The sequence below is a fragment of the Lontra canadensis genome, unplaced genomic scaffold, assembly GCF_010015895.1.
Source record: "Lontra canadensis isolate GAN:19392208 unplaced genomic scaffold, GSC_riverotter_1.0 scaffold50, whole genome shotgun sequence".
Taxonomy (NCBI): Eukaryota; Metazoa; Chordata; class Mammalia; order Carnivora; family Mustelidae; genus Lontra; species Lontra canadensis.
The window spans coordinates 3,924,512-3,946,773 of record NW_022631044.1 but is presented as its reverse complement, the minus strand read 5'-3'; the positions used below and the strand labels follow the sequence as shown (position 1 = coordinate 3,946,773).

Genomic DNA, 22,262 nt, shown 5'->3' with positions numbered 1-22,262 from the left:
TTTGTAAGTTAAAACTAATTGAGATTAGAATGAAGAGGAGTCCCTTCCTCTCTGACGAGGATGCTGGGAAAATGGGGACCTTGGGGTGCACAGTGGTGGTGTTTCTATCCTCTCAGAGAAAGCTGACATAAGATTCTGAAGCTGACACACAGAGAGAAGGAGAGTCTGGAGTGGGAGAAGAGTCTGGCCACCTTCAGGCACCTAGGTCTAGCCATCCGAGACCAGAATATCCCTATCTTTCTACAGCACGAGGAGACAATAAATTCCACCCTTCTTGCCTCAGTTAATTTGATTTTGGGTTCCATCACTTGCAAACACCAAGGTCCCAGTTCGTACACTCTATTACTCATTTGGCATGTTCTTAGACACTCTTTACTGTCGCAAGCAAATGTTTTCACGTAAATGTCTCACTTCCCCAACAAGAAAATAATTTCCTTGACAATGGTAGTTTTGCCAGCATACCTGTCCCAGTACTGAGCACATGGTTAAGTGTTTTAAATATATTTATTAATGGTTATTATGAAGTAGATGTACAGTGTTAAGAAGAGGAGAGAATTTTTGATAGAAGAAATTCTTGTTAAAGGCATTCCTCTGTGTTCTGACTTTGCACCTAGCTGACCAGTCCACAAGAGAGCCAGCTGTATAATTTGGGACTGTGCCCACATTACACAATTTATTTGGAATATTGGAAATTGCTTTCCTTTTTTTTTATATTGACTTGGCATTCCCAGTTAGTTTCTCACTCCTGTCAAGATTTTCAGGAAGGTTCATCTTTCTCTGGGGGATGGGTGTTCCCCCACAACCTCTCCCCTCAGTCCAAGACAAAATATATTATAATAGTACTTATTAAGTTGAGACTAGTGCCTCGATGAACTAAAAGGCATTTTCTAAAAGGCATGTGACTGGTCTTCCAGACTGGGTGCTTTGTCAGAGGGGATAGTTTCCATCACCTGCTGAGAGAACACCAAACTCCACCCCCTTCAGCAAGGGGAGGCCACCACCTGCTTCGCCCAGAGTGCGCAAGGAGATGGTTTTGTTTTATTTTTAATCGGAGTTTTATTTTATTATTTTCTTAGTCGAGTATAATTAAACTACAGTGTTAAAATAGCTTCAGGGGTACAATGGTCATGATTCAACAATTCTATACATTTCTCAGTACTCATCAAGACAAGTGTGCTCTGAATCCCCTTTGTTTTGGTGGACAGATGGGCAGCTGGTCTGATGGAGGCAAGACGGACACTTGCATCCCGCTGGCCACCCTGTGATGACTCAGTTTTATCATCTGGGAAGTTTCACACCTTATGTGCTTCACTTGAAATCCTGGCAAATTCTTGCCTTCTACATGTTGACATGAGCATGGTTTGGCTTCCCTTTTTTGTTTACAAAAAAAAAAAAAAAAAAAAAAGCAAACACCCAGAGATCTGTAGATATAGGATTTATGTTTTACCACTGAGTCTCAACATTAGTTGGAGCATTGGGAAAGAACTTAAATTGGCTGCTGAGTGGAAAACAAAGGCACCTATCTTAGAAAAGACGACAGGGGGTGGTGGGGGCGGGGGTTGGGAGGCCTTAAGCGCTCACGCTTGCGCAGATGGAGAATCCTAAGATGCCCAGGAATCCAGTCTTGGAGCAGAAGCGAGTACTGACGTTTTCTGAAAAAGGGACAAATTTGTGAAGAAGGAGCATTGAGAAATACATTATTAGAATGCAGCAGACCCATGCCTTCTCGTTAATGTCTTGACGAGGGATTGTACATGTAATTCTCTGTTACCCAAGTTTTTAGCTACCCTTGTATTGCAAAGGGTAATGATGCGTTAGCTTAAATAAGACTGACAAGTCCTGGGGGCCCCTGGGTGACTCAAGTCCGTTAAGCGGCTGCCTTGGGCTCAGGTGGTGATCCCAGGTTCCTGGGATGGAGCCCTCCCCCATCTTGGGCTCCCTGCTCAGTGGAGGGTTCTGCTTCTCCCTCTCCATCTGCCCCTCCCCCAACACTCTTGTGTGCTCTCTCTCAAGTAATTAAATAAAATGTTTAAAAAAAAAAAAAAAGACTGACAACTTCTAGAAGTGCTGTATGGCTCTATTTGATTAATGCTTTGACATTCTGCATGGGTGACCTGCCTGTGTGCTTTTAGTCGTAAGTACAATGACCCTGCTAAAAGAAAAATATCTTAAAACATTTTTTCTAGACAGTAAAAATGTGATAAATGTTCATTATTTTCTTTTGCCTCTTACCTTCTTCCACTACTCTGGGTAATTTATCTTGTTGCATTCACCATCTGCAGCCTGGCCCCTCTCCCATATTAGAAACTTTGTATAAAAATACCAGTGATGACTGCAATGATATATGCTAGCTGGACCACTCAGGGCTTTTTTTCCTTGTCAATCAGTGCACTTTGCTTGCTCTTCCTTAGACTCATTCTGAAAATAGCTTTTAAAACTTTTTTGAAGAATAATTGACAAGTGCATTTGTATACATTTCAAGTGTACACCGTGCTGATTTGATATCCACACACGTTTGTAGAATGATTACCAAGATCGAGAGAACACATCCGTCACTGCACACAGTTAACATAGGTAGTTCTTTCCTGTGTGTGCTGCGTGGTAAGAATGCTTAGGCTCTCCTCTCAGCAACTTTCAAGTGTACAATCCTGTATCATTAACACCCATCAGCACGAAGCACAGGAGGAAATCCAACAAGTTTTCCCCTGGCACCCAGGACATCTGAAAATTTCATCCTCTGTGTTAACCCATCAACTTCTCCACCAGAGGGCGTGTTCCTTAGGGCAGAGTTTATCATTCATTGCTCACTCTCCCTCATGTTTAGCACGATTGCCACACACCATAGGTGTTTCGTTCCCGAACTCAACCAAAATGAGCCATGTTTCACGTCTACCTGTATTTCACACAACTCCGAGCAGAATGGCCCACACAGGAAGCTTCCAGGAAATGTCTGGGGAAGGAATAATTCAGTACTCACCTATCTTCTCAACCACTTCCCCCTTGTACAGGGGGATGTGACTGCAGAGATACCTGATCGGGGAACCGATCAGGAACCAGTCTATGTCCATGATCAAGGACTGCAGGGGGCTGTATTTGACCCAGAAGTATTTGTCAGAGTACATGTTCTTCATAGCCTAGAACAGCAGAGGAGAGGGGGATAGGATGAAGCAGGTTGACCTAACCTGATGTCCCTTATTCTAAGCTTTTGCTTTTTCATACTATGAAGCAGAAACCCATCAGCAATGCTCAGGACGCCATCTCCTTCTGAGCACTTGGTCTGCAGGGAAGCCTCGATATTACCAAAGCTATATCCCTCTTGGTGGCAGTGAAACCCAGGGAGGGTGACTCCCATGGCACAGGGGACACAGATGGGAAGTTACAGGGGAGAATGCAACACCACGTTGCAAGCCTTACGCTGTATTTGTTTATTCTCGCTGTCCCGTGTTGTTTCTTTGCACCTTTGTGTTGTGGACTAATATGACTTCACTCGTTTTTCTGCCAGTCACTATTTCTAAGAACACTGCTGTTCAGTCCTTTACAGAAAAACACTGGAATTTATAAGTTCTCGAATTGGGGGCTGGATGGTAGAAATCAAGCTAAGTAAAATCAATAAAGGAGAAAACACTTTAAGGGGTGGAGAGTGCATAACCATGGTAAGATGTAATATTATGATCGTTCCCCTTACTCTCTTCTTTCCTCTGTAGGCACCCATTTTCCCGGGCAAAGGAACGGGGAATGGGGAAAGGTACTGCAGAATCACCTGTTTCTCGTAGATGTATCGTTCTAGTTGGTCCAGAGCAGGGATCGCCTTATGGTCCATCTTCAGGATGTAGCAAGCTCTTCGGGAGAGCAGCCGGGATGCGATGTAGCCCTGGGGCAGGAAGAACACAGTTACTGGCCTGCCTGGCTCCCCGGTTCCAAACTGGTGGGGAGGACATTTGAGCCTCACTGACGAAAGCCTTGAACATGCGCAGTGAGTGCACGTGACCATTTTTCGCTACCCATTCGCCTTCTTTTCATCATAGGTTTACTTTTTGGCTTGTGGTTTCTATCTCTGAGGTTGTACAAACCCATAATCTGTGCCCCACTTCTCATGTTTTGCAACCAGGGCCTGTAGTGTTAGGTTTGAACAATTAAGAAGCAGCAGCTGTCTGTTTCCTTCTTTCTTTCTTTCTTTTTTTAAGATTTTATTTATTTACTTGACACAGCGAGAGAGGGAACACAAACAGGGGGAGTGGGAGAGGGAGAAGCAGGCTTCCTGCCAAGCAGGGAGCCTGATATGGGACTCGATCCCAGGACCCTGGGATCATGACCTGAGCTGAAGGCAGATGCTTAACAGCTGAGCCACCCAGGCGCCCCTGTCTCTCTTTCTATTGATTTCGTTCTGCCTTTTCCTTAATTTGGGGTAAATATAGTATTCTTTAGAACTGTGCTTTCCAATATGTTCACTCCCAGCCACATGGGCTATTTAAATTTAAATTCAAATTAAGTAAAATTTAAAATACACTTCCTCTGTCACACAATTCAAGTGCCCTGTAGCCACAAGCAGCCAGTAGCTTGTCTGTTGGAAAATACAGATATAGAGCATTTCCAGCGTTGTAGAAATTTCTGCTGGACAGTGCTGCTTGAGAAAATCTCCTTTGCGTGGCATGCTCCCCCTCCCTGCCAACACACACACACATTTCATCCATTCTTCTCTCCTTTACCATCTTCTCTCCCTCCTTTCTCCATCTCAAACCCAAGCAGGCTGGAGAGGCTGGGTTGGAGGAAGGTGGTATAGAAATAGCAATGGTAGGGGAGGCCCAGGAGCCAGACGAAACCGGAGGCCACCTCACCTTCACCCTGAATGGAATTTTCTCTACAGAGACCCAAATAATTATACAGTCTGTGAGGCTGTATGTCATACAAACCCACTTCTAGTTCCCATTTTTCAATTCTCACAAATTGCCAGTTCCTAAAATTCAAAAATAGCCCGAGGCAAAGCCTGATGGCCGTGGAAGGGGCTTAAACCGAGTCCTCACCTCTCTGGGTTTTTTTGTTGTTGTTGTTTTGTTTTTTTAAAAGACACTTGGGGGATTTCCCTGAAATCTGCTTTAAAAACGATTTCAGTACAAATTCCTTTAAAATTGTATCTTTCAAAAATTTTGTGTTTTCAGATGTGTCCTAGAACTGCCAATGCCAATGGGGAGGAGACATGTGAGGAGGTTCCTACAAGAAAAGGAGACAAAAAGTACGTTCAAATGCCCAGTGAGATGGACTGTGACATACTTATATCCACAGTACGTAGCTCTGTCCCAGGGTAAAAGCAGCCTCCTGATCAGATGGAACGAATAGAAAACAAACAAATAAATGGATAAAGGACCCAATAACTTTTCTAAGCAGGTTTCTGAGATTTATTGTTAATAGCTTCAGTTAAGTAACTGAAATTTGTAAAGAGTTTGGATTAGCACACTTTCCTTCTTCCAGAAGAAGTATGATTTATTGCATATCCTACTGACATAGTTGAAGAGGTATAGTTGTTCTGGATTTCTGCTATTCTATGATTGTTTATTCCATAATCACTCTTTTTCTGCATGAGTTTTTCTATTAGAAGCCCTAATTCATTCATTTATTCATTCAGCCAATATTTTTGAAAGCCTGTGTGCCAGGCTATACTCTGGGTTTTAGTCCCCTCTTCTAGACACTGTCTGAGCCTGTAGTGAGGCAATTATCATGATGCTCCAATTACCACCTCAAAAGACCAAACAGATGTGTATGTTACCTGTTACACATTTTTCTTAGAAGTGGTTTTGTTTGGGAAACCTAGGTGGCTCAGTCAGTTAAGTGTCCCACTCCTGCTTTCAGTTCAGGTCATGACCTCATGGTCATGAGATCGAGCCCCCAGCCCGAATCTGAGCCCAGCTCAGAGTCTGCTTGAGGTTCTCTCTCTCCCTTGCTCTCTGGCCCTCCCTCTCCTCAAACGCACACACACCCTCTCTCTCTTTCTCTCTAAAATAAATAAATAAAATCTCCCTTTTAAAAAAAAAAAAAAGGGAAAACAGGGCTCCTGGGTGGCTCAGTGGGTTAAAGCCTTTGCCTTCAGCTCAGGTCATGATCCCAGGGTCCTGGGATCGAGCCCCACATCAGGCTCTCTGCTCAGCGGGGAGCCTGCTTCCCCCTCTCTCTCTGCCTGCCTCTCTACCTACTTGTGATCTCTTTTTTTCTGTCAAACAAATAAATTTTAAAAATCTTTAAAAAATTTAAAAAGAGAAAAGCAAAAGTAAGGGAATTCTGGAAGAATTGCAAGGATAGTTCTTGGAATTCAAATGCATAGTAAATGGCTGCCCCTTCACCCTTTAGAAACCCAGTGAGTCTTGAAGAATATAAAAATTCCTTTGTGGCTTACATGTTTATAGTCAAAAATCATGGTAGAGGAGCATGAACCTGAATGGATGTTAATGATGGCAATATTTTTTTGATTGTCGATTGTCACTGTCTCCTGAAGATTGCCACCATTGTTGCTTGGGCTGATGATGTTATAAACCTAGATTAACAACAAAGACATAATGGTTTTTCCATAAGTCCTATGCACTGGAAAGACAACCCTTCCAACCAAATGAAGCCCTCCACTTGTTGTGAGCAAGAGACTGAAGTCTGAAACCTCTTCCCTGGCATCCCAGACCAAAAACCATGCTAAAGTAAGAATGTGAAGCTCTTCTTCATGGTTTACTATATTATATACAAGAAAAGTAATAACATCACAGAAGAAATGAAAGTGACCACATTGTAAAGCAATGGGTTGCATTTTTTTTAAAGGATTGCAGTTTGGAAAGAAATAACCAAAATTATCATTTCCATTATTGGTTATTTCTGGGATGCCATCCCAAATAGGGCATATGGGCTCTCTACCGTGCTCCACATAGATGATCTTGTATCTTCCTTTTTCTCTGCCAGTAACTGCAGGGTATGAAGTCCAAAGGAAACCAACTTACCTCATATCCATGAGATTGTGTCCCAAAGATGGCCAACACCAGAAACACCACCTGAAAAACAGACCAGTTGCATCCATTCTCTATAGGGCAGTCATTAAGGATGGGGACTTAGGGAGACACTGGACAGGACAAGCACAAGTATCTCAGAAAATATACACTTAGAGAGACAGGTGGGTGGTCATGGGCAGTCAACAGTCCATCTCCCAGATGTGAAACACACATTCCCTCATTAGACAGGTGTTTGCTGACTTCATGCTATTTGTCAGACACCAGGTTCTACCTTTATGCCCCATCCCTGACCCTTCCCAACATCATAAGCTTGTAGGCAACAAGAGTTCTTATGCCAGATACAACTTGGAGTAGGTGAACAGTGAGGAAGGACTCCTTTTACTATGAGAACACCCTGGTGTGACTCACAGTGGATGTGGATGACAGAAGTGAAGTTGTGTCTCATGGTTAAAAAAAAAATGTATCAAATTCCCTTGAGACCAAGAGGGTATATTACAGTGGGATTCGTGGTGATGAGATACAATGGATTCCCAAGGGAAACTATGAAAATAGGATACTTGGAGGCATGGCAAACTTTCAAGGCTGACATCAAGGAAAACCTCTATATTCTCCTTAGTGATGCCCTCAGACAAATGTTAGGCTGATGGACCATGAGACTGACACTGACGCAGTGCTGACATTTTGCTGCAGTTGTGTGAAGAGTCTTATCCAATGGGTAAAAGACCCAGTTTTGCGTTCTCTTTTCTGAACACTACCATGTACACCACTGCCATTGCAAGCCGCTCATGAAGGAGGTCTGCAGGAAGGCAAGTATTTTTAAGACCTGTCAGGAAGATTTTTTTACTTTCCTAACAATCACCAGTAACATTTCTCTTCTGATGACTGGGGAGGAGTGTCTGACAAAGACCAGCATGCAGATCTCCAACCTGCCTACTCGCCCAGCCACATGCCTTCTCTGACTCCAGGCCAGCTCCTGTAACCTCTGACACTCTTCTCTATTCTATTTAAATGGGTCTAATACAGAGGTTTGAACAGTTGGGTGGAGGACTGACCACCATAGTAATACAATTAGAGAGAGCTCAGGAAGTGTCCCCGCCCCCCGAATAACCACCCGCCCAACACCGTGTTTAATACACCAAGGTTACAGGATTAGGTTTCAGCAACAGATCTCCTCTTGGAAAATGAAGAGACCCTTGGAGATGGAACTCTTTAAGCCAACAATCTTGAACACCTGATGGGAAGAAACTTATCATTTTGCTTTCTCCATCACCAACTAAATGAGGATAAAGGATAGATCACTGGGGGAAGGAGTTCCATTCTAGGTCAAAACATAGAGCTCTGCTCATGGAGCAGTGCAGAGTGGAGCCATGGGAGACTGGGGTCAGGACTGGGATCCGGAGGAGGAGAGATTGCACAGCAGGAACGCTGTGCCTTGATTGCTCCTGCCAGTGGGGCCGAAGATGGGTACATTTCAAGTCTAAACCTCATATTTACTGGAATGGGAAAATCACATTCCTCTGTCCCTCAGTCTCCTCATCCATAGGATGGGGGTAATACTGCTCAGCTCACAGAATTCTTGAGGTGAATAAATCAAAGTATTTATGTTCAGCATAGGATCTCATATGCACTCAGAAAATGACAGCTGCTATTATCTTTTTCAATAAAAATTGCCCCTTCTCTTTTAAAGAGTAAATGCAGTTGTCCCAAAATGCCTACTTTCCTTCTCAAGCTCATGATAGTAAGGAATTATTATTAAGAATTCTCCAAATTAAAATTCTCTAGATATTTCCAAAATGTTTTCTTTGCATTTTTTAAGTAAATGTCTTGGAAAATAGACAATGGACTGATAAATATCCGACCTCATATTTAACACTATCGTTGCCGAAGACATTATTTAATTCAACCACAGAAGCTTAGAAGCATGCACAGTGTTCATCTAAGACTTCTGAAATCCAAGGCATATTGGATTTGAGCATTTTCTCTAAAAGCCACCGCAAGAATATAAAGAAGCATAAAAAAATACTCACAAGGACTTTCATTTTGCCTGATGGGAAGAAGGTGCCAGACGAGGCTGCCGGTGCAACTCCAACCCTTTATATTAGCTTTAAGGTGTGGAAATCTCTTTCCAGAACAATTACATTGGAAAAGGCTATGTCCATATCTCTGACAAACCCCAGCAAACTCCTTTATCAGGATTGAGACATAGCCGCATAACCTGATATCAATAAAGTTCATTAGTCAGTAATAAAAATCTGCCACTTGGTCACTCAGTAAATATTCCTTGCTTATCTGTGTAACATTGCAGTCAAGATTTCAATTTCCACCCTTTAAAAATATTATAAGATGCTTGTTCTACACCAGCATCTTATAGACAAACAAGTCCTACTATCTGCCTCTGATGGTAAAGTCCTCCCTTCAGACTTGAACTGGGTTTTCGGTGTCTTTTCATGTGTGCCCTGTATTTTGAATTCTTCTGCCTGAAGGATGGACGTAAGACTAGAGGAAACACAGTGGCTAGGGGACTCCTATGACTTAATTTCTTCTCCCTGTTAAAGTCACTTCCAATTTCCAGAGACTCATGAGGAACAAGATCTAGAGAGCACTCTGCCCAATTACCAGAGTTAACCACATGTTTACATTAAGCATTGCCCATAACTCCATAAAAACTATGAGTTATACATCTCTAGCTATCCTGAAGGGCACTGAAAATTTCTCAGATTAAAAAAAAAATGGGATACAGTTGAATTTGTGTAATTTTTATAATACCACACTCAAAAATGTTTGGCTAGGGTTACAGTGGGATCATTAATTCAGAAGGCAGGGAAATATAAAAATAAACATTACCTGTCAATGGCAAATTTGTTTACCATTGAGAATCGCTATGGTAAGCACAGAAGGAACACAAGTGATGTCCTTGTTCTACAGCCGGAATGACTTCCTGACTAGCGGCTTAAAAAATGGGACTTTTAAAAAGCAGACATTGGGCAGTTTGGGGGTTACCTAGTTTCCTGGAATTCCCCTCCCCTGGCTGGTCAGCTGGGTGGATGAAAAATGTGCTGCTTTATTAAGCCGTTTTGAGATACTGGCAGCAAGAAGAACTCCAGTTTTATAGCACATCTGCAAATGTTCTCCCATATCTGGCTCCCAAGACCCCAAAAAGCAAGCCAGCTCCCACACCTGCAGACATGAGGGCAGACAGAGGTATTACACCCTTCGCATTTCTTCCTCTTGCTGTCTGCCTTCTTTGTATTGATAAAAATTCTGCATTCTCTTTCTTTCCCTTCTATTTCCGGGACATTTTGACTTTTTTATCATTAGTTCTAACTTTGAGATTTTAGCTTACATCCTTAATTATTCCCATCATCTACAAACCCAAAAGGAGTCCTGTATTTTGAACTCAACAGAAACAAAGAACTCAGTCATCTTGGAGTCATCACTAAGCATCTTTCCCAGCCCCCTATTGTTGTATTTGGACAGTGTTTTACTTTCACCTTTAAAATAGCACAAAAATACTCAAGTCTCCCATCAATAGATCATTAAATTTGTTCAAATATTTTATCAATTTGGGGGCTAATTCTTATTTTTTATATCCCAAAAACTTTATTTTCTTTTGGTTTAAGTATATCTTTTGTAGTTCTTTTATTGGGAGCCACTGGGTTTTAATTTCTTATTATGTCTGAAAATGTTTTTATTTTCCCCTCACTTTGGAATAGGAGTTATAGATCGACAGGTATTTTCCTTCTATCACTTTAAAGATGCTATTCTTGGGCGCCTAGGTGGCTCAGTGGGTTAAGCTTCTGCCTTTGGCTCAGGTCATGATCTCAGGATCCTGGGATCAAGCCCCACATCGGGCTCTCTGCTCGGCCGGGAGCCTGCTTCCCCCTCTCCCTCTGACAGCCTCTCTGCCTACTTGTGATCTCTCTCTGTGTCAAATAAATAAATAAAATATTTAAAAAAAAATAAAGATGCTATTCCATTGTCTTTCCAACTCCACTGTCGCTGAGGTGAAACCAGCTAGCAACACAGTTACAATGTTCCTGATTTGTTCTTTTCCAGTTACATGCTGTTAAGCTTCTGCTATTTTGTCTCATAATCTCTTGTTCTTTTTTTTTTACGAGTGTAATACCTTCATTTATATCTTAACCACATCCTTAGTCTACCTCTGAAACTTATAATGTGCTGTAATTAGTTGAATAATTGTTAATTAATAGAAAGTAAAATTTTTTAAAAAAGCACATCCTCAGTTATTGTCTTTTTCTTGCTGTTTTCTTGTTCAAACCAAATAGCAAATCCATTCCCAACTGTTTGTTTGGTTAGTCACATAAGTTGAAATGCATTTTAACTCATACCTTCTTTTATTTTTTAAGATTTTATTTATTTATTTGACAAAGATCAAAAGTAGGCAAAGAGGCAGGCGGGGGTGTGGGGGTTGGAGGGAGGAGAAGCAGGCTCCCTGCTGAGCAGAGAGCCCAATGCGGGGCTCCATCCCAGGACCCTGAGATCATGACCTGAGCCAAAGGTAGAGGCTTAACCCACTGGGTCACCCATGCATCCCTAATTCATACCTTCTTTACTATGATCTTATTTTTCTTGTTATGACTCTTGCCATTTTTTATTATGGTGCGCTCAATGAATTCATTACCATGTTATTTATTGCCATACCCAAGCAAGAGCTCAAAAACTCCTGTTCATGGGGGAGAAAGATTCCATTCTAAAAGGTCCTGGGAGGAGGCTCTAGTTATTTGGGCAGGTTACCATAGATCTTACCCTAAGAAAAATGAATTCTAAATTAATTTTTAAATACATATAAACATCATATATCATGTAAAAGAAGAAAAAAATGGAAAAAACTGCAAGAAAATACACATAAACTTTGATCCAATTTTTGCAATGTGAAATATTTTCTAAGCCTAAAAGTATTGGAATAAATCACAAGAAAAAAGATGTACAAACCTCACTGAATAAGATATAAGGGATCATTAAGAAAGAGTAAATAAGTTGTTAAGAAAGAGTAAAAGCACATTTAAAACTCAGGAAAAGTATTTTTAACACATAGGAGAGACAAAGAGGAATATTTTCTTTGTTTTGGAGGGAGTGAATAAGCTTTCTTATTTTTATTACCAATAAACAAACAAGTATATGTTAAAAATCTCCAAAAAGTAATATTTTAAACTTACAAAAAGTTTTTACAAATTCACGAGAGAGTAGTGGATGCATACAATCCATTTTTTTAAATAAAACCTTATTCTTTATTTTTTAATTTTATTTTTTCAGTGTTCCAAGATTCATTGTTTATGCACCACACCCAGTGCTCCATGCAATATGTGCCTTCCATATTACCTACTACCAGGCTCACCTGTCCCCCACTTCCCTCCCCTCCAAAATCCTGTTTGTTTCTCAGGGTCCACAGTCTCTCATGGTTCATCTCCCTCCTCCAATTTCCCCCAAAGTGAATTCTCCTAATGTCCTCCATGTTATTCCTTATGCTCCACAAATAAGTGAAACCATATGATAATTGACTTCCTCTGCTTGACTTATTTCAATCAGCATAATCTCCTCCAGTCCCGTCCATGTTGATACAAAAGTTGCGTATTCAACCACAGTGCTTTTTAATGGGCAAAGAACCTGATTAAGGGAAGAAGGGGCCCTACCAGGTGTGGAGTTGATGTTCCAAAAACATCCTGCCTGGATTTGAATTCCGAATTCTCTAATTTCTCACCATGTGCCTCAAAATCCTCTTGAGGAAAGGAGAACAAAGTGCCTGCCTCCTTAGGGCATCCGTGTGCACATGGACAAGCTCACATACACAACATACTTACAATAGTCACTGGCTCAGAGTAAGCTTGCAATAAGATTTACCTAATATTATTACACTATTTATTATAAGTAAAACATGCTTAAACTTGTAAGTTATTAAAGAATTGCAAAGTCAAGCAGCTGTATTGAATTAAATATAAACGGAACAAAGATAGCTGGAAAATCCCTAAGTATCTGAACATTTTCAAAAACCACTTCTAAATAAATCATGGGTTAAAGAGGTAGTCAGTCACAAGGAATTTAGAAATATTTTGAACTTAAGGAAGTGAAAATGCAACATGTCAGAATTTGTGGGATGCAGCTTAAAGAGAAAATTGTAGTACTGAATACTCATACTAGAAAAAAGAAGGGCCAGAAAGGAAGAAAGAAACGGAGAAAGAAAGAAACAAAGAGAGAAATAGAGAAAGAAAAAGAAAAGATCCTCAAATAAATGATTGAAGTATTCACCTTAAGAAGCCTGAAAACATCAAACTAAACCCAGAGCAAGCACAAAACAGGAAATAATAAAGATAAGAGCAGAAAGAAATGAAATTGAATACAGAAAAATAAGAAAAAAATTCAATGAAAAATGACAATCATTTATTTAAGAGACCAATCCATCGATAAATTTCTAAAGAGAATGTTCAAGCAAAAAAAGGCGTGAATTGTTAATACTACTGATAAAAAGGGAATATCAACACAGTGCTGTTGATTTTACGCCATTAACAGAATAATAAGGAAATAATAAGGAAATATTTCAAACAACTTTATGTCCAAAAATTCAACATTCTAAATCAAATAGAATTCTTGAAAGATAAACTACCAAAATTTACTCAAGAAGAAATAACTATCTGGAGTAGGCCCATATCAATCAAGGAAATTGAATTTGTAGTTATAAACTTTCCACAAAGAAAATTCCAGGACCTCAGAGCATCACAGGCAAATTCTACCGTTTCAGGAAGAAATAGTATCAATTCTACACAAATTCTACCAGAAAACAAGAGAGGAGAAAACATCTCCAAACTCATCCTATGAGGCCAATATTATCCTAATACCAAAAATAGACAAAGACATTATGAGAAAAGAAGCTATAGACCAAAATCCCTTATAAACATAGATGAAAAAAATCTCCAAAAATATTAACATAATGAATATAGCAATATATAAAAATAATAATACATCATAATTGAGAGAAGTTTTTCCTGTGAATTCAAGGTTCATTTAACATTTGCAAATCAATCAATGTCATTCAATATATTGAATATAAAAATAAAAAGCCATATTGAAAGACCCCAGATGTCCACTGACAGATGAATGGATAAAGAAGATGTTGTTGGTACACACACACACACACACACACACACACACACACACACACAGGAATATTACTCAGCCATCAAAAAGAAAGAAATCTTGCCATTTGCAAGAAGTGAATGGAATTAGAAGGTATTATGCTAAGTGAAAGAAGTCGGTCAGAGAAAGACAAATATCATATGACTTCACTCATATGTGGAATTTAAGAAACAAAACAAATGAACATGAGGGAAGTAAGGAAAAATAAAATAAGATGAAGACAGAGAGGGAGACAAACCATAAGAGACTTTTTACTATAGGAAACAAACTGAGGGTTGCTGGAGGAGAGGTGAGCGGTGGGATGGGTAACTGGATGATGGGCATTGGGGAGGACATTTGATGTAGTGAGCACTGGGAGTTGTATGCAACAGATGAATCACTGAATTCTACCTCTGAAACTAATAATACACTATGTGATAATTAAAACTGAATGTAAATTTTAAAGAATTTAAAAATAAATAAATAAAAACCCATATGACCATCTTGATAGAAAGGCATTTGGCAAAATTCATTGTACGTCAAAGATAACGGCTATTAAAAAAACTAGGGGAAAAAAGGAGTTTTTTCATTTTGATAAAGTTCATCTATAAAAAACCTGCAGCTAACATCATGCTTAAAGAGTCATAAAAGAAAAATTATTATGGACTTCAGGAAAGCTATTAACTTCTGCTGTCCCAAAGATACTGTTAAAAACCTGAAAATAAAAACCACAGATATGGAGAAAATATTTGCAAAAAAAAAAAACCCAAATTTTACAAAGAACTTATATCTAGAATATATAAAGAACTTTCAAATTTAATAATAATATAACATATATTCCAATTTTTAAAATAGGCAAAAGATTTAAAAGATGGTTTACCCAAGAAGATACACAGATAGCAAATAGGTACATAAAAAGATGCTTAGCCCTAATGGTAATCAGGGAAATGCAAATTAAAACCATAATGTACCTATTAGAATGGCTAAAAATAAACCAGCAAACAAAAGTGAACAATCCAAGTGTTGTCAAGAATTTAGAGCAACTAGGAATGCAAGATACTACAACCACTTTGGAAAACCATTTGGTAATTTCTTATTAAGTTAGTGAAATTATCACAAGACCCAGAAATCCCACTTATAGGTGTTTACTCAAGGGAAGTGAAACTATATATATGTGCACATTAGAACCTGTAGGTGAATATTTGTAATAGCTTTTTTTGTAATCACCCAATTTAGGAAACAACCCAAATGCTTTCAGTGGGTGATTGGGCAGATAAATTGTGGTATGTTCATCTAATGAAATATTGCCTAGCAATAAGAAAGGACCAACTCACTGATACACAGCACAGATGAATCTCAAATGCATTATACTAAGTGAAAATAGCAAGAACCAAAAACTACCTACTGTATAATTCCATTTATATGGCTTTTAAAAAAGATTTTATTTACTTGAGAGAGAGAGAGAGAGAAAGCACAGAGCTAAAGAGAGAAGCAGACTCCCTGCTCAACAGAGATTCCCAACACAAGGCTCCATCCCAGGACCCAAGGATCATGATCTAAGCTGAAGGCAGAGACTTAACCTACTGAGCCACCCAGGCACCCCATATGACATTTTAGAAAGATAAAACTAAAAAAACAGGTGAACGATTGAGTGTCTGAGGATGAAGGGTAAGATCACATATTATGGGGAGCAAGGAAGTTTTGGGGAAGTGGTGATAACGTTCTGTATTAATTTTGCTATTTGTTTCTTAAATTCCACATATGAGTGAAGTCATATTGATAATGTTCTGTATTGGTTTATGACTGCATGCATCTGTTAGAATTCAGGACTATAAAGTCGTAAGGATAAGCTTTACTGTTTATAAATTCTATTTCAACCTGATTAAGAAAGTAATATTCATTAAGTATAAAAATATAAGCAAAATTTAAAAACCGATTGAAGGGCGCCTGGGTGGCTCAGTGGGTTAAGCCTCTGCCTTCGGCTCAGGTCATGATCTCAGGGTCCTGGGATCGAGGCCGCATCAGGCTCTCTGCTCAGCGGGGAGCCTGCTTCCACCTCTCTCTCTCTATGCCTGCCTCTCTGCATACTTGTGATCTCTCTCTCTCTGTTTCAAATAAATAAATAAAATCTTAAAAAAAAAAAGATTGAAAACTGAGTGAAATATTCAACATATATAAGAAACAGATGGTAATATCCTCAGCTCATAAAATGTTTTATAAATCCACAGTGGGAAAAATGAACACATGTAATTTATTTTAACAGGCAATGACCTGCTTTGAGGAATAAAATAATAGGAGATGGTTGAGAGTTGAGACTTCTGATACATCCCACTTGAATTTAATTTTTTCACACAGTTACTCATGGTATGATCTTTGGCAAGTTATTGACCTCTATGTGCCTCAATATCCTCATTCATAAATAAAAAGCAATATAAGGACTCCTCACAAGATTGCTGGGCAGATGAAATGAGGTCATACATATAAAGACTCAAAATAGTAGCTGATATAGTAGGTTCACAATAAATGTTATCTAAAATTATAGCCACCAATTACTATAAATAAAACACATTGAATCCATTAATTCTTAAGAAATTGAAAATCAGTAATTTAATAAGATACCATTTATTTCTCTTAATGAACCTAAGTTGAAAAAATTGTCTTGTTCTTTTGGTGGAAGTACAAACTGAGTTTTTAAAAACACTTCCAGGAGGATAATTTATTTGTATGTAAAGAACCATAACAATGCTTATTCTTTTGACCAAGTAATTTAACTTTTATAAATATATCAAAATGCATAAACAGATATATGTACCATATTTCATATACTAAGATGTTCAGTGCAGTATTATTTATGTAGAGAATTACAAGTATCATATATGTTTAACAATAACACCACAGCTGTTAGAAGTTCTGTTTGTGAAGAGTATTTAAGGATATTAAAATATCCATTATACAATGTTAAATGAAAAATTATAAGATTGTGTGTAAGGTATGGTTTTAATTCTATAAAAAATACCACATACTCAACATAGGTATACATATACTGAAAAAACAGATTTTTTAAAAATATGGTACTTCTGATTTTAGTTCCAACATAGGAAGTGCTTACTCCTATCCTTGCAAGAAATAAGCTGAACAGACCAGAAATCAACTAACTACTTGGACCCATCAGAGAACTGAAGTCACATCTAACTGACACATAGAATATTTCATTCTGCAATATCCATATACAGCTTCTTCTTAAGCTCAAAGGAAACATTCACTGAGAAAGACCAGATTCTGGGCCATAAAACACACCTTAACAACATAAAAGAATAGAATCATACAAAGTAGTAGTAGTCTACCCAAGGGAATTAAAGTAGAAATCAATACAGAAAGGTAACTAGAAAATCCCCAAATATTTGAAGACAAAATGATACACTTCTAGGTAACACACAGATCAAAAGAGGCTCAAAAGAAGTGAAAAGGAAATATGGTAAAAGGTTATCAGTGATTATTTCTGCATAGTAAATTGACATGTCAATTATTTTCTTTGAAAATTTTCCATATTCTCTACAATTTCCTATGAGTTACTTTTATGATGGGGGAGTGGTTTAAGTTATTTTTAAAAAGAAACACTGAAAAGGTAGCATTTACAGGCCATGGTGACTGATTATGTGAGGCGGGGATGGGTGGGTGAGAAAGCAGAGCTAAGGACAGCTGGGAGGCCTGTCTTGATTGCCTGGTAGTTAAAAATGCCATAAGACTACATATGTTATAGAAACACAGCATGTTGGGGGACTAATGAAAATGTTTTGGTTTGAAGTAATCTAATACCCACATTTATAAACTAACATCTGAAGCTTGGTGGGGTTTGATCTGTTCTTCCGTCATGAAGAGGTGGCTCATGTGTTCAGAATGGAGGAACTTCCAGGGAAAATAAGAGGGATGATGGAAGAGGAGGGTCAAGGTAGAATCCAACACCAACATTAAAGGGACAGATGGAAGAAGAGAGGCAAGCCATCGTTTGGGTGGTGGAAGGAGCCCTTGAAGGGCAAATGGGAGAAAGAGGTGTTGTAGATGTTAAGGGAGAAGAGAAGTTCAAAAAAGAAGAGACTCTCAGGGTCAAAAAGTACAGAGAGGTCAAATCACCTGCTCAGTACATGAGTACTGAAAAGATACCAGCACATCCAACATCCAAGACTTGCCCTGCTCTCTCTGAGTCCCAGCATGACCAGTTACCCCTCGGACCTGAGCCAGATCCCAGGGGATACAGTTATGACTGGGAGGTGAGGAAATGGAATCAGAAAATCTACACGATTCTTTTAAGAGGTATAAAGGGAAGGGAGATAATAAGGTTTTGTATGCAGAAGGTAGAGCTGAGGGAAGGTTTTTATGTTTGGTTTTGACTCATTTTTTTAGTATTGGGGAGATTTTCCCATATGAACCAAAAAGAAATAGCAAACCAACAGGCAGATGTTGAAATTTGAGAAAAAAAGACATCTACCTAATGGTAGAAGGTAGGAATCAGAGGTGGGAGAGGCAGGAAGTAAGACCACCCATCGACCAAGGCTCCAGGCCCCCAGGGCATCCTCCATGGTCCCATTGGATTTACTTACAGAACAGAAACCCCAAAATAAAATCATTAAAAATTTCAAGATGGCAACTGTAAAGTATTAAACTCAAGTGTGGGGCTCTTAGTGTGAGCCCCATGTAGCTACCCTGGTCCCGTGTCCATGAAGCCAGCCCTGTCTCTCCCCAGGATCTTGGGGTAGGAGCACTAGTTGTTTGGCAACCTTGACTCTCCTGTGGCATTTGTGCTGAACTGGGGCGTTGTGTTAGCTGAAGCATGGCACACTGGTGGTTGTTGATTATTTTTCAGTGAGGAAACGAAGAAAGGATTGTAGGCCTGGTGACCTTCTGCTGAGCAGCAAATGAGAAAACTTTCCTGGCTTAGATGTGGGGAGTTGGTTTTTTATTTAAACCCAGTGGGACCTCAAAAGAAAACGGCCACTCCAGAATCAGCCCCACTGGATATGTTTTATTAAGCGCTTCCAGGAATTGGAGGCTGGGGTGTGGGTAGGAAAAGAGTAGGTAATTGAATAAACATGAAAGTTCGGAATTCCCCAAGGCACCTCTGAACACCTAGTGTCTTCATCTGAAGGTGCGTTCCTCCAGGAGTGGAAAGATGACGCATATGTGTATATTTTCTACCTGAGATGTAGAAAGGAAACCAGTTCCGATAAGTCACCCTGCAGAAAACTCAAGGATTCGCAGAATCCCACATCATGGTTCAGCCACCTTGGGGCCAGTCCTTGACTTTGGCCTTCAGCTCCTGCCTGCAAAGCCCCCAGAGGAGGCAGTTCCCTGAAGGGGTGCACTGGGTCCTCCCAAGACGTGGGCCCCAGGTGCGCCCCCGCAGCTGCCGCTTGCTGGTCCTCCCAGGATGGGGTGGGATGGGATGGGATATGCAGCTTCCCCCATTGAGTCTGGCCCTCCCCACACCTCAGGGCTGCAGGGGAAGGAACACACCTTCCGCGGGAGTGTTTTTACACTACTTTCTCTGAATTGCTTCAGTGTGAACGCCGAACACAGAATAATTGTTCTTATTTCCAAGTCATCTACAAGATAATTAGGAAAGCAACATATTCCTTCACTTGGTGATTTCCATTCCTCATATGGTCATATTTTCTCCAGCTCCTTTTTAGGATGGAAGTACTTAACCAGGTCCGATTGTCCTTCATGATGACAAAAAATGAAGTTTTTTACCAAAATTCTCTTTATCTCTACTTTCATATATTTTATGCAAATGATGTCATAGCTCAGGAGACCTTCTTTGAGCAAGATTTTTCCAAACCCTGTTCACAACTCTCTCATGCTCAAGGTTAATGACAGATCGGAGATAAAAATTATCACTGGTGGCCTCTAAGGGGACCCAGAATGTTTGGCAGATGCAACTGGACTGACATGCAAGCAGCAACAGAAAGGCAGAGTTATATAGACTTTGGAAAGCAAGGGCCTCTGGGAAACAACAAAAAGGAAGGGCTCGATGATGCCCCAGGAAAGAGCTTCCCCCGCTTTGCTGTAATTTGAAAAGAATTTCTTTCCTATGCAAAAACGACTATGTAATAAGCATGGCTTTTCTGGAATTGGAAGCTTTCTAGCAATGATCGTGCATGTGTTATTTTACATGGCCCTTGTGCTGGTTTTTTTTTTTTGGATGTGGCATTCCTGGCCACAAGTGCATGTGGAAGGTTTGACGTGTGGCCGCAGCCCCCACCGCTGGGGTCACGGGACAGAAACTAGGGTCCAAGCTGCAGCCCAGTACCCTGAGACCACGGGAGCAGGCAGGGGTTTTCCAACCTGCCCCCCCTCCCACCCCTGGGGTGACCCAATGTATTCAGACGTCACAACCAACCAACCGTCTGACTTGGGGCTGTGTCACAAGTAATGTCCAATGGGTACGAAGGATGCTCAGAAAACAACAGTAGAGGCAAAGAAACTGGGAAGGAATCTCTGCATGAAGGAGCTTCCACACTCAAGCCACTAGATTATGGTGGATGTCCAACAGGCTGAAGGCCAGCTGAACCCTAAATATTGGGGGAAATAGGGGAAGGGTTGAAGGGAAAAACAAGATTACCAAGGGCTTCCTGGATGTTAATGACGTCGAGGTCCACCCATCGTCCACACAGGAGAGGGAATCTTGAAGGAGGATATTTAATGATGAGAAAGGCCCAGTAAGTAAACATTCTCCTCTACTCAGAGAAAAAGAAGGAAAATAAAAGTTTGTCTGCGGTGAAGCTCCGAAAGGCCCCCCAGATTTATGGGAGGAAGCTATCACAGGGAAAACCGCATTCCCTGTTTGTTCCACACAAGGGAGCCCCCACCCAGCTTGACACAACAGGATGTGGGGTAAAGTGAGGCTTTGGGTGTGTGAGCCATGAGATAAAACAACGATAAAGGCTTGCCTCTTGGCGTGGCTTAGCGTCCAGCTCGGCGATCAGGGCAGGCCCTGTTTACTCCTGTGCTGGTTTGCCCCACACTAATCCCAGGGCACTGGGCCACCCCATCTCCTGGGACTCCCTTGCTATGTAACCATGACCAAGGCAAAGCTGCACCTCTCCAGCTGGCTCCAAAAATCGGAATGAGTAAACATAATGCATTTTTTAATTCTAGCTTGAGCATCTCCTTTATGCAATTCCAATTTTTTTCAGGATTTATTTATTTATTTTGAGAGAGAGAGAGACAGTGCTTGTGGGAGCATGGAGAGGGGCAGAGGGAGAGGGAGAGAGAGAGAGAATCTCAGCAGACTCCCCACTGAGCATGGAGACCGACCTGGGGCTCAGTCTCAGGACCCTGAGATCACGACCCAACCCAAAACCAAGAGTCAGATGCTCAACCCACTGAGCCACTCAGGTGCCCCACAATGCTTATTTTTAAAATGGGCGTATTGGGCATCAGGTGTATGTGAGTATATTCTAGTTCTGTGGAGGTGGCAAAAAAGTTGACATGTTCTCCTTTCTCCTATGGAATGAAAAGAAACACACAAAACATTTATGGGAGGGAACAAGAGACTCACTCACACTTCCTTAGGACTTTTGGCCTTAGATGAGACAAGAATTGTGACCCCCTGACCCCCCACCACCTTTGGCACTTCCATAACTACCTCACAGAGTACAGAGGAAGAAGTTCTTGTGATTTTTGGAGCCATTGAAATAATGTTGTATAAAGGAGAAATTTCTTCTTTTTTACCCACAGGAAATCTAAAGCCTAGAGTGTATGAGACTCATAGAAAGAAGGTAGCAGAACAGAATCTAGGTCTCCTGGCCCCTCATTCCAACCAGTAGCTCCCCAAGTGGCTCTTCACGTCCAGGTTGTATCCTCAGATGTAGCACAATTGTTGTTTCCCTAAGGAGGGTACCCCTCAGGGACGTTAAGGAGTGTTAGGAAAAATAAATCAGTAGAAAAGGAAAACAACCAGGTTCTATGGTCAATTAAATTTAGGGGAATCTGCATGAAACAACACGACATTGATTTCTCCCCTACAGATGTCTTAGCACACTTGATACGTGAGTGTAAACTGTCAGTCTCTAAGCAGGGCATTATTGGAGTCTGAACCCTATCTATCTATCTATCTATCGGCTATCGGCTCTCTATCTGTCTCACAATGTGTCC

The 22,262-nt window shown here is 40.4% G+C and overlaps 1 protein-coding gene across 1 annotated transcript; it reads right to left on the bottom strand.

Annotated features, from left to right (window-relative positions):
* Positions 1-1,564: 1,564 nt before the first annotated feature.
* On the bottom strand, positions 1,565-9,462 carry GKN2 (gastrokine 2). Its single transcript, XM_032873606.1, has 6 exons — positions 9,008-9,462; positions 6,972-7,022; positions 6,386-6,523; positions 3,761-3,871; positions 2,978-3,134; positions 1,565-1,652 (listed from the first exon to the last, which is right to left on the bottom strand). The coding sequence occupies exons 1-6, from the start codon at positions 9,017-9,019 to the stop codon at positions 1,570-1,572; spliced, it is 552 nt and encodes a 183-aa protein (XP_032729497.1). The 5' UTR covers positions 9,020-9,462; the 3' UTR covers positions 1,565-1,569.
* Positions 9,463-22,262: the final 12,800 nt, after the last annotated feature.

Bases quoted from the DNA above. Each gene is read 5' to 3' on its own strand.
- GKN2 (XM_032873606.1), bottom strand. The intron at 6,524-6,971 runs GTAAGTTGGTTT...TTGTTAATCTAG, and splicing joins CACAATCTCATGGATATGAG to GTTTATAACATCATCAGCCC. The intron at 3,872-6,385 runs GTAAGCCACAAA...TTCCTGCCCCAG, and splicing joins TGATTTTTGACTATAAACAT to GGCTACATCGCATCCCGGCT.